Source organism: Cebidichthys violaceus, unplaced genomic scaffold (genome assembly GCF_023349555.1).
Source record: "Cebidichthys violaceus isolate CVI_PGR_0920_01 unplaced genomic scaffold, fCebVio1.0.p SCAF_4, whole genome shotgun sequence".
In the NCBI taxonomy this organism is placed as follows: domain Eukaryota; kingdom Metazoa; phylum Chordata; class Actinopteri; order Perciformes; family Stichaeidae; genus Cebidichthys; species Cebidichthys violaceus.
Genome location: NW_027176594.1, coordinates 19483532 through 19495814, shown reverse-complemented (window position 1 = coordinate 19495814; position 12283 = coordinate 19483532). Strand labels below are relative to the sequence as shown.

Here is a 12283-nt window from a genome sequence, read left to right as displayed (position 1 = left end):
AAGTGGCTCTGGGGAAAATACTGCAGTTTGACAAGCAGGCTTGTGTATGGAAATAAGCTTGTATGAAAGAGACTAAATATACTGAAATACATATGGTTTCCTGGTGGTTTAAAGCTACATTATGCTGTCGTTAGCTCATGAAACGTGTCGGTGTTAACGGCACTAAGGGTTCTCATGATTTACAATATGCGGACGTGACAAAACACACTTCAAAAGATGAATCTGTGTCACCATTTTTTATTCACTGAAGACATCAAACCAAGTATTTCCCGTGTAAAAAATGTATTTATTAATATCAATGACTCATGTAAACCTGATTTTTTTTTACATTTTTTTTTTACTTATTCTACTGAATATGTAATGAAAGCCTGTTATTTTTTAATTCTTTTTTTAAAAACAGTCTGAGCAGAATCAAAACGTCACATTCTGTTTGATCATCTAGAAGACAAGAACAGAAGCAAGAGACACAAAAACACACATCTAACAATCGGCATGTCCACACTGAATTATCCCGATACATATCTGAACTGACAAACACATACGTACTTCATAATTGTCTGGAAGAGTACTGACACGTTGTACATTATTGGCAATCACACTGTAAATCATCCCTCTTTCTGATTCGACATTCTCACCGGTCCACGGGTCAGAATGGACTTCTCAGTAACGTCTCAAAAGAACTAAGGCCCGGTCAGATGGACTCCTCACTAACACGATGGAGAGATCTTTAACTTTTAGGAAGAACAAATACGCCAGAGACACTATTGCACATTGTTATCCCATGTAAACCGACCTTCATCCTTTAGTGAGGACAATCTCGCCTTTAACGAAATATTCCAAAAACCTCTCACCACTTTCAACAAACACGCTTACGCTACAATGTTTACCGTTCCGTCTATGCAGGCAGTGCCTTTTTTAAAAAAAAAAAGACGCATTTGCTCATTGGTTTGTGGTGAGATTTGACATAAAAAAAAAAAAAAAAAAAGGCACTAAATGAAATCAAATAACCACCTTCCTCATCTGGTTACCCTTCGTGATCTCGCAATATTGAATTATTGCTCACAAGCTGATCTAAAACAAGATTTTAGACGTAAAATCCATTAAAAGTGACGACGAACGCCGGTGTTCGTGTAGACTAAATGAAAAAGAATAAGAGCGTCGTCTGAACGGGTAACCAGCTGAACATCTTGTCCTCGATTGTTCTCCTCCATTATGTGCAGACCCTCCGCTTATCGTCGAACAGTTTTCGGACGGTGTAGACCTGGCGACGGAGAAATACACACAGAGATAGCGTGACGTCGGCGCGCGGACACATTCAAATCAGAAGCGCTGCGTGTGTTGTGCGTCGGCGCTCCACTTACCTGGGTGAAGGCCACACACAGCATCACCATTACACTGGCACAGGACCAGAAGGACACCCTCCACAGGTTGTCCTCCAGAAGGTTCCGGTCCCGCGCCTCAAAAGCCCGCAACACCGTCTGCATCTGCCGGCTGCGCTCCAAGCGTCTGTGCAGAGAGTCCATGGACTCCTGAGGAAAATGAGAGGAAGGATTTTTAGGGATTTGTAAAAAATAAATAAATAAATAAATAAAAATGGTGGCTGTAATGAGAGAGAAGTGGAAGTGAGAGACAGAGAAGACTCAAAAGTACACAGGATATTAAATCACTCTCGGCACATCCTTTGTCGAATTTAGCAGATGTGTTTATTTTCTGAGCTGGTTTTCATTGTGTGTCATAATGTCGGGTCGTGCCAGCGAACCAAACCATCACTTTGGTCTGGTCCAGCTAGTCTGACCCCCAAGGTAGCTCATGTTTAGCAGTTAGCATTCCTCCAGTAGACCTGTATCAGTTCAAACGGTTCAGGCTGACGTTATTCTATATTTTCCAGAAAGTCAGCAGATCTCACAAGGAGACCAAAACCACAAAGTGCGTCTTTCAATACTTTCCCACTTCCTCAATGTGGAACTCGCCCCCAAATTGTTCCTACTGAAGTGACATATAGTTCCACGAAGAAGAGAAGCTAATTAATTGATTTGACGGATAAAATAGTGCATTTGTTTGGGGACTATTTTCAGGCGTGGATTAATACACTCGAGGGAGTATTTACAGCAGCGGGACGGTGTGTGTAGGATTGACTCATAATAACCTACAGTATGTATGTTCATCAGTGACAGAGGAACAAGATATATCAGGCTTTTGTGTTAGTGGGATCAATTGATTGGTGGTTTTGGTCTTTTCATGGGATTTGCTGACGATAGGAAACACACAGAATATTTCTAGCCTTATTCTTTGAACAGCCAAGCTACATTTAACAGTATCTGGTCCAGAGGCCAGAACTACAGGAGCAAAGGGGACATACCTAAACCTGAAAAAAAGGCTGTTTTCATACTATTAACGCTTAATTAAAACATGTTTAAAATCTGAACTGGGTTGAACCTGTCACTATCTCTTCTCGTACTCCCTGCATGTTATGCAGACATTAGTTGAGTGTTTAACTGGGGGTGTATTCAGAATTCCTTCCTGGATTCATTTCTAAACCCCAAACAGCCATCTCACCCGGATGTCGTCCAGCTTGTACTCCAGAAGGCTTCCATCGGGCTCCACCAACCCCGGCCACTCTTCATCTCCACCCACATCTCCTCCCTGACCCTCGATGATGATCTCAAAGAACACCATCTTCTCCGAGAAGCGACTGAAGCTGTTGTCGAAGCAGATCTCATAGTCTCCCTCCACCGTAGACTCCACCCTGGAACGACAGGAAACAATGTCAAATATGAGGCGACGGATCCAACGCCGGAGGGGGGGGGGGGGGGGGGGGCAACGTGAGGAGGTACCACTCACACGTGGACTCCGTCAGAGCGTCGAGACTCTATGATGATGTTGATGCCTTCTGGAGAGACGATGGTGAAGTCCACGTCCATGCCAGCGCCCGCTATCACCTGGAAATACAGACACTTAATATTGAGATAGTGACAGTAGAGAGACAGACAGTACTGTATGTGAACAGAGAGACGGGACGGTACCAGGGACAGTGCAGTTACGTGGTCTGTGTCCTCTTAAGCACTAGGCCACCAGGACACCCCCCCCCCCCCCCCCCCCAAGACAAACAATCGAGATTACGAGTGCCATTTAAGAGAGGGTGTATTGTCGTTTCTTAGATTAGGACTCACCCGTTAAACAAACACACCGGTTAAAAATAGAGCTTTACATTAGACGACGTGTTCCTGTGTTGCTACGTGTGTTTTTAAGTGATTCGTATTGTTCTGAACAGAAGCAATTAAAAAAAAAAATGCCCGAAATTCATAAATTCCAGCACTTCTAATGTGAATATTTGGTAATTTCCTTCGACCTGTGTGATAGTAAACTGATACTATTCGGGGTTTTTGGAATATTTTTGGGACAAAACAAGCAATCTGGAGTCCCTGAGCTCTGGAACATTATGATGAACATTTGACATGATTAATATAATAGTCAGCTTAAACAGTAGACCGGAGATCTCACTGGGCACACAAAGGGCCGGTGTGCAGCTGCTCAAAAACCACTCAAAAGTGTTAAATGAACTGTTACGAGTGTGAATCCTGTAAATGAATAGGATGAACTGACTTTAAGATCCGGCTGTTGACCTTTGAATAACTAAAACTACTGCATGATAGAATGTCACACAACAGATACGGGGGATTTGTTCTTCCTCGAATCAGAATCAGCTTTAAAGTCCAAGTGAGTGTGAACACAGTGAATTTCATTTTGCTGCTCTCAATGTGCATGCACAGAAATAGACAGCTAGAAGGTAAACATAAGACACTTGACTAGATACTACGTACGGGACCAGAACCAGAACCAGGACCAGGACCTCCCTTAAAGAACCACCTGCTGGATGACCAGAGGCTAACAGGATCTGACACTTCCACTTATTTACGTGTAAAGCCCATCATTCACATAGTGACTCATTCAAACTTACTATGAGCATTGTGTGTATATCTAGATTTCCTGCTCAGTATTTTTTTTATCACTGAGCTTTCTTAGTGAAGCACGTGTGGACGTCTCTTTCCGGAAGTAACGTTACATATTGTATTGCAAAAAAAAAAAAAAAACGACGTTGGTTTTTTTTTCTTTCACCTAGTTCCTGGAAAATGTGAGTCATGTTGTTAAGTCAATTTAACTCCCACAATATGAAGATAATGGAGACATAAGCGCTGCCATTAGCCAACAGCTCCACTTTAAATCTGTCTCGTGAGAGTATGCACGGCGGACAGTATGCAGATAGTTCAGCTAGCTAAAGGAGTAACGTTACAGGTTTAGTGACCGTTAGCCCTCCACACCGTGCTCCTGTACCGCTGTTGTACGGCGTTAGCAGTTGGCGCGTGAACGTGAACACACTTGAGTGATTATGTATGCTGACCGCAACACACAGTTACCTGATATTCGACCTCCATCGTACCATTCTTTATTGCTGTTTGAAAGAAACACTCGGATCTTCCGGGTGGCAGCAGGAACGTGAACTCGCTGTCTAGGTTCTGTCCGAAACAGTTGGCAGCCCCTAAACACCAGCCGAACACGACTGCGAGGACGAGCACTCGCGCTCCACGTCCCTCATTCCTCCGGAGAAGGTCCATGGTGAAGATATTCCCAAACACAGGGCTATCTAAGTTCAGCCATCTCCTTCTCATCCCTCTTCCGCAGCAAGAACTTTGCGATGCTGTGATTGGATGGAGGCCCCAGGACGAGGGCGATCCTGCGGACCAATCAGAGGAGGAAGAGTAGCAATCGTCCTCCAATCACTGCAGGGCTGAGGTGTTCACTCAGAGCTGAGATGCTACTGTATGAAACACTGAGAAAGTGACACCACTTTATAAAGGATGTAGAGGTTATAACTTTATTTAAAATGTCAATTCATATTTTTTTATATATGTTTTTGGGTAAGTGTGGCTTGTTAATACAAACCACTTTTTTGGTTTCCAGGTTGAGAAAAATCTCTCTTGCTGGCCGACATAGACCGGAGATTTCACTGTGCAATTAGATCTGTTGTGGTTGTGGAGCAGCTGTCCAAATACTATTTAAAATGCTAAATAAACTTTAATGACTACAATAACTTAAACATATTATCATGTCATTGCCATTTGCTCTTTCCAAAGTAAAAATGTAAAAACATAACGTTCATTTATCTTATTTCATTCTACTTTATTTGAGGACAAAAGGCCACGAGGCAGCTCCAAAATGGGTCAGCAGGGTCAGACATACTGTTATCTTTTGTAACTATTAATATAATATTAGAAACACTGCCATGTTTCTAATGTTATTTAGTTTTTTTGTGTGTACATTGTGACTGATACCGATCCAGCTTTGTGTCGCCCCCGGAGCCTCATAGGGGTGAAGCTGTCCCATCGTGGGCTCGATCGCCTCCTAAACCTCTCTCAGGTCTTAAGCAAGGGGCCTGTTTATTAGGATTTCTGATAATGTTGAGGTTGAAGGGAAGAACAAGGTGACTAGCCCTTCTTTTTTCCTTCCTTCTTGATTTACTTCCTAGACACACACTATGGGTGGATGCAAACACTTGTAAGAGTTAATGTGACGCTTTTAATTATTCTTTCCTGTGTCAGACACATACGGCAGCCACTGTCACGCTCCGTTTATTACAGATCATTTTCACATATCACAGCAGGGCAGACACAGCTGCAAGTAACAAACTTAACGATGGGTAGGTTTGTCAGCTGGCAAGCATTGACAGTAGCAGTAAAATATTGTCGATGCTTGATAATTAACACACCTAAAACCAAACCAAGCCGTTACTCACTTTCATAGCTGCAGCTGTGGAAATGCTCCTGTCAGAAAATGAACGTTTGTACGGTGTCTGAATAATGTTTTAGCACATCTTTTGCGTCACAACTCTGGGGATTTTTTTTTGATTGATGTGATGATCAGTGACTTATGTCTATGTAATCAGTAGACTCATGTTGAAATATGTGTTTCATGTGACAATGCGTTACCTCTATTTGTGACACAATGTAGCTATGACAGTTGTTGTGGTCAGTTGGGTTAACCTGCATGTGTCATCTGTACTGTTAGTGCAAATAAGAAGTGAAAGAATTCTCATTACTGGGGTATTTGGGACAATTTTTTTCCTGAGTCCGAAATCTTTCCCTTGTTCAGTTTGCGATAACCTAAATAAAAGACACTCACCACTGACGTCTCTTTATAGGAAGTACGCCATGACAGTGAAGCAGCTAATTGGAATTCAGCCATAATTGTTTATTTTATTCACCCCTATGAATCGACTGTGATTATTATTTTTATTATGTGTCAGCATTGGCCGGTCACACAGTCATTTTGTCATCTTTTTGAATGCGACGCAAATACTTTCTGTTTGATTGTCGGAATTTTTGAGGCCCCTTTAAAACACTATCAGAGGCTGAGCCTGGTGCATCCACGTAGCAAACAGGGTGTTTACGCAGCAAATTATGGAAATAGACACCTAGACCATAGGTGTGACATTAGTAATAGCTTCATATCATTCAGTCGATCCAAAGCCAGCCAAAGCCCTGGCGTTGTGCCTGCTGGCTCACTTTAAAGGCTTTCTGGGACCCTTAAATGTAATTCATTTATCATTAATGTTGTTAGTTACAGCTGTGCTGCTCCTGAGGCGCACGTCCTCCTCCCCATGGGGCTCAAGCAGCCCCGTCGCTGCAGATTCAGACCAGGCAGAAGCAATGCTAGAAATCAGCAGATTATTGGATGAATGTGCAACACAGACAGAAATGTTTCAGGAAACGTTGTTAGGCAGAAATAGGAAACAGATAATTATTCAACAAGTGCTAAAAAAGTAGCAGAAATGAGAAGAGTTGTTGTTTTTTTCATTTTCCATAAATCTCCACTTTATTTATTAGTTAATGTATAATTTACACAAAGTTACTTCTGGGGTTCCACACATCTCTCTATGACTGCATTTATCAAGCAACAGCCACAGCGGCCTGTGTAGACTTCCGTCTGTCCTCCCAGAGTCTTTATCTCCACTGAACACAGTGTGCATATGTGTGTGTGTGTGTGTGTGTGTGTGTGTGTGTGTGTGTGTTATAGTGTGTGGGTAGAAAGTTTCAACATGTGGAGTCTGTCATGTCAAACTGCTCCCTCCTACAACAACAAAAAAAAAATGTGATGGAGTTTCTCATGCAACAAAGCCTGAATCATCTCTTTTCACAAGTCAAATACTTTATTGGCTCTTTGTTACACAGCAGAGAAATAGAAGAAAACCTGCAACATCAACATCAACATCAACAGCACATGTGAAAAAGAGAGGGATATGAAAGTATTTATCAGAATACGTGGTTCTGAGGTATGTGAATAAAAAGAATAAGAGGAAGAACAAAAGAGAAAGAAAAATATTCGATAACCAGCAGAGATTCCAGACACGTCTGCACTTCTGCTCAGCTGTCCACACACACACACACACACACACACACATGAAAAAGGAGGAATTTCATTGGTGGGATGTCGTAAATGGACAAAGCAAGAACAAATACGTTGTACCTCAAAACAGAAAGCAAATATTTTTGAATCACCCCGTGATACATAAATATGAGGGGAAAAAGGAAGAATAAAAAGTGAAGCAACTTTTGAACAGCGCAGTGACCTTAAGAAAGTGTTGCCACATGAGGCCTTGTGCTCGGCCGTAGTTTGCTTCACAGTCTCTGCAACGCATTAGTCCTCTTCAATCACTGCAGGTTGCTCAGCAGGAAGGAGAGAGACCCATGACTTACCCCAAATATCAACTCATGTTGCTCAAAATCCTATGACTATGTGAGAAAGCCTGACAGTGTGGGAAGAGGCTTCATAAAACGCTCTGCCACATTAAAGTGCAAATTAATAAGACCGTGTGGGTGACACAGTGCGAGGCTGTGGTAGTGGCCGACTTGACCTCACTCAACTCATCCTCCCCATCCAAACTCTACTGTTTCAAAGACATCACACCGGCTGACAAACAGAAATTGCCGTCAGACAAACTGAGAGGAACAAACCAAAAGTGAGCATGACACACAGTGAGCAAGAAACCAAAAAGTGAGAAAAGGAAGTGCCAGCTTAGGAACGACAACTATATTGGTGGGGAGTGTCCCGCCTCACACTCACACTCACATGCACACTACTCACACTCTCTCTCTCTCTCTCTCTCTCTCCCTCATCTTCATTTCCTCCTTACATTAGCGTGCTTCAAAAGCATTAAAAGTGATAGTTGACAGCGAGTGAGCAAACACAAGAGGTGAGGGAGATCAGTACTGGCGAAGCAGACGGAGGATTTTCTTCTTCTCAGGAGGTGAGACATCTGGACAAGTCATGATACACAGTGATATATAAGAGAATGTTTGTAGTGTTGTTTTAATTTGAACATTTATTTTAAGAACTTTTCTATCATTTTCTATCCCTAGGGAGTTTTCAGAGGTGTGTGTGTGAAAACCGCCCTGTGCTGCTGAATGGTTGACTGAGCTGTGTAAAAACATCTAGTGCACATTTAAACCCAAGGTAATGACTTACTGAACTACCTGTGAAAAACAAAAAAAAAGAAAGTATAAGAATGGGATATGTCTTTTTGATTTATTTTAGGTGTTGTTACGTGTTTCTTGTGTGCTTGCAGTAGTAAGGGTATGAAGAAATCACCTTGTTTCCAGAGGCTGGTTGCATTGCATTGGTTTCTTGAGGCCATGTCTTAATGTCTCATGTCTCCCTCTCGGTCTCTTTGTGTCTTTGTGTCTTTGTGGCTTTACCTAACCCTAACCCTGTTTTTTCCCCCCTTTTCTCGCCGCATCAGGCCCTTTCACCTTTAGCCCCTAACATCCTAGTCGGAGTGTAATCTGGTGGGATGGCAGAGGGCGGTGTGGCTACATGCCCCCAGGTGTTCGTGGTGGACAGACAAGCGAGCTACATCTCCCAGCCCAGCGGGAAGGCTTCGAGGTGGCCGAGAGTGAGCCAAAAGTTCCTTCTGCTGCTGTTGGGACTCACACTGTTGGGACTTGTTGTCGAGGCATGTTTCATCTACGGACTATACAAAAAAACGGAGGTGAGGCTGACGCCGGCATGTGATTGTGTATGTGTGTGTGTGTGACCGTGTGAGTGACAGGAGAAGCATCTGTGTTTGGAAAGTTTCCCTATTTTCCCATACGTCATAACCAGACACACACACACACACACTACAGCGGGCAGCTGAGCGCTTTGTATGTGGGTTGTCATTTGCTCTTTTAGTTAAAGGTCTATAATGACAAACGTGTTAAATGGACTCTTTCTCTACTTCTACTTCCCTTTCTTTTCTCTCTCAAGGGCAAACCCACAGTATAACTTCGCTTTTCTGAGACAGTTTCATAATGTTTCTCACATACTTGTCTCTGCTATGTTGTAAACTATGCATGTTATTTAATACAAAAACCTGTACAATGTCCAGCAATGACTCTCATCGCTTTACCGGCCACTGTATTTCTCAGTCGCTCATATTCGAGACAGAACGTAACATTTTGCTACATTATTTAGTTTATATCACGTGAAGGCTGAGGCATTCAAATACCTTTATTACAGCATTACTGTAAATGACCAAATTAAATAACAAGGACAAAAATCAGTGGTCAAGTGAAACCACTAAATAACTCTGATTAAAAAACAAATTTAAAATGTATTTTCTGTTGTTTTTTTTAAAAATAGGGGCTATTTTTTGTGTCAAATGACGATATGCCATTCTTTTTTGTGTACTTTTCTATTGGTTTCCCCAAGGCAGGACACTTCCTGTTCTTACGTATTGTTGAACTTTTGACATCTTGCTTTCAAACACGCACAGATATTATTACTCACCCATGTGTTCATTCTGTAAGTCTCACACTCTCTTTTAACTTCCTCTCCCTGCAGGAATTTAACCTCTGTAAACATCCTCTCTGCCAGAACCTGTCCCATCCCCAAACATCTGGCCAGCAGGTAAGTGTGGCCGTATGAGTCAGGTGTTACACTGTTGCTCTGCCAAATAGATGTGCGTTTTCCAATTAAAACACCTTTTTTTTTTTTTTCCCCGTTTCAGGGTGGCACCATAATGAGACAAGTGGGACCTAAAGGTATTGACTTACTGTCTGTTTTCATGATTGATTATAATGAGCCGCAAACATATGACGTCGGAATCAATCAGCGAAAAGTCAATTTTTTTTCTGAACTTTGCTAAAACTGTCACGGGAATTCATGTGAAGATTTGACATTGATTGATTGGTTGGTCTGACCCCGCTTTCTTGAACAGAGTCCAATGAGATTCCCACAGTGCCACCACATCTGGATCAGGTCCAACAGAAGCCCTTTGCTCAACTGATAGGTTAGAGCCCTCTCACCGCTCAAACCAGAATACTGAACATGACCCCCAACGATTCATCCGAACCATTCCCCCTAATTCTCTTTGTTCACAACGACTCTTTTCTCCCTTCTATCTCATCTTCATCCCAGGCGCCAACGATCCTAAAGGGGAGAACGACATGGTGCTGTGGGTATATGAAGATGCCTCCAGCCACGGCATGGGCTACGACGGCAAAGGACGGCTGTTGGTGGAGAAGGAAGGCTACTACTACCTCTACTCCAAATTGACAATAAATGCTGCAGAGGACTGTTCGGTTATCCAGCACAAGGTCATGAAAAAGACCAGTGCCTATGACTTGCCTATACTACTTTTGAGATCAAAAAGGTGAGTCAGTTTCACCACTCCTTACTTCCTTCGTCTGTTGGAGCGCATGTGCTTACAACTGCTTACTCGGGTGCAGCCAGTATGCGACTTCATCGTCTGTGTATTTAACAGGGCAAGCTGAAATCAATGTCGTCTTCATTATGTTGCGGTGAGTTTGCTTTCTGACATCTCGGGCATTTTTTCCTCCAGGAACCGCTGCCAGACCAAGAGTCACTCAGCAAAGGCTTCAGGCGGGGAGGATCTGTGGAACAGTTTTCTGGCTGGGATCTTCCACCTGCAGAGTGACGATAAAATATATGTCATATTGGAAAATAATACCAAGATTCGTCCAGGACCTACTGACAATCTCATGGGGGCCTTTATGATATTTCCAGGCAAAATTCTGCAATAACGCCTCCCTCCCACATCGTGAACTGATTCTATACCTCTCTGTGTGTTGTGTAATTCACACCATTTGTTGTGGTACATTGTGTATATCTAATATATACAATATATATATATTCTAAATTATACCGTATTCAGTTAATGGATTTGAATCCTTTATGAAAAAGCAACAAATAGTTGCGATGTCATAAAAAAAACGTATCTGATATTTAGATTATATAATCCTACAATGTTGCATATTTTGTGTGAATAAAATACAGTTTCTTATCAAACAAGTGTGAGGTGGCTTGAGCTCCTTATAAGGTCATAGCTTGAACGGGTATCAAGAGAAACGTGTTTTAAATAAATATTCTGTTGTCGATACGGAGCGGATTTCTTTGCCGCCCACGTGATAGACAGTGCAAAACAAACAAAGGACTCTTTTTGAAGCAGCTTAGATAGCTTCAGCACGATGAGACTAACCACATAACACAGTTGCAGATCTATAGATACATAGCATACACCAACGCCTCTCTCACTGTGTGTTTGTGTGTGTGTGAAAAGTGCAGGATGTGGTTGAGTCAGGATGCACTGAGGAGAGAATGGAGGGGAAGAGTTGCTGAGGTTGGTGTAGCTGACTCAGCTCTTCTCACTGTACAAGGGGAACGTTTTGCATACACTGCAGCATGGTGTCAAATGTTTAATAAAAAAAAATTAAAAAAAGGACATAATGGAGGTACAGAGAAATGAAGTAAAGGAGAGTTTGGCAACCAACGAGGGAATTCTGTCAGGGAATTTGGATGTGAAAGGAAACGCAGAAAGCGAAAGCGTACCAAACACATGAGAATAGCGTGAAGACACAGGAAACCATATAGACAGGTAAACAGACAGGTGACCAAATTAATGTGAGTGGAGAGACTTGACCTCAGATGCTGCTGAGATATTTGGGTCATTTCCTGCTCTGAAGAGGATACACATCTGAGTAACTGCGTGAAACAAATACACAACAAGGCGATGCTCTTGCAGCATGAGCTTTGCATATAAAAACAAACCTGGTTTTTCTTTGCGGCTTTGGAAGATTTCAAGAGAATTTGCTCAAGTGCTGCCATTGTTTAGGTACTTAGGTGAATTACTTGGTTTCTTTCTGTCTTGTGCACTTTATATCTCTGCTCCACATTTCAGAGGCCGACATTGTATATTTTACTTCGTTACATTCGCTGTAGTTATTTGTTA

General features: G+C 42.3%; 2 protein-coding genes across 2 annotated transcripts; one reads left to right on the top strand and one right to left on the bottom strand.

The window, feature by feature from the left end:
* Positions 1-221: 221 nt before the first annotated feature.
* On the bottom strand, positions 222-4685 carry tmed1b (transmembrane p24 trafficking protein 1b). Its single transcript, XM_068726897.1, has 5 exons — positions 4416-4685; positions 2842-2939; positions 2557-2746; positions 1362-1529; positions 222-1261 (listed from the first exon to the last, which is right to left on the bottom strand). The coding sequence occupies exons 1-5, from the start codon at positions 4665-4667 to the stop codon at positions 1211-1213; spliced, it is 759 nt and encodes a 252-aa protein (XP_068582998.1). The 5' UTR covers positions 4668-4685; the 3' UTR covers positions 222-1210.
* A 3536-nt stretch (positions 4686-8221) lies between these two features.
* On the top strand, positions 8222-11320 carry LOC137884847 (tumor necrosis factor ligand superfamily member 14-like). Its single transcript, XM_068726896.1, has 8 exons — positions 8222-8302; positions 8415-8508; positions 8795-9043; positions 9877-9942; positions 10043-10076; positions 10253-10324; positions 10453-10687; positions 10877-11320. Exons 3-8 carry the CDS (start codon positions 8846-8848, stop codon positions 11076-11078), a joined length of 807 nt encoding a protein of 268 aa, XP_068582997.1. The 5' UTR covers positions 8222-8302; positions 8415-8508; positions 8795-8845; the 3' UTR covers positions 11079-11320.
* The last annotated feature ends 963 nt before the right edge of the window (positions 11321-12283 follow it).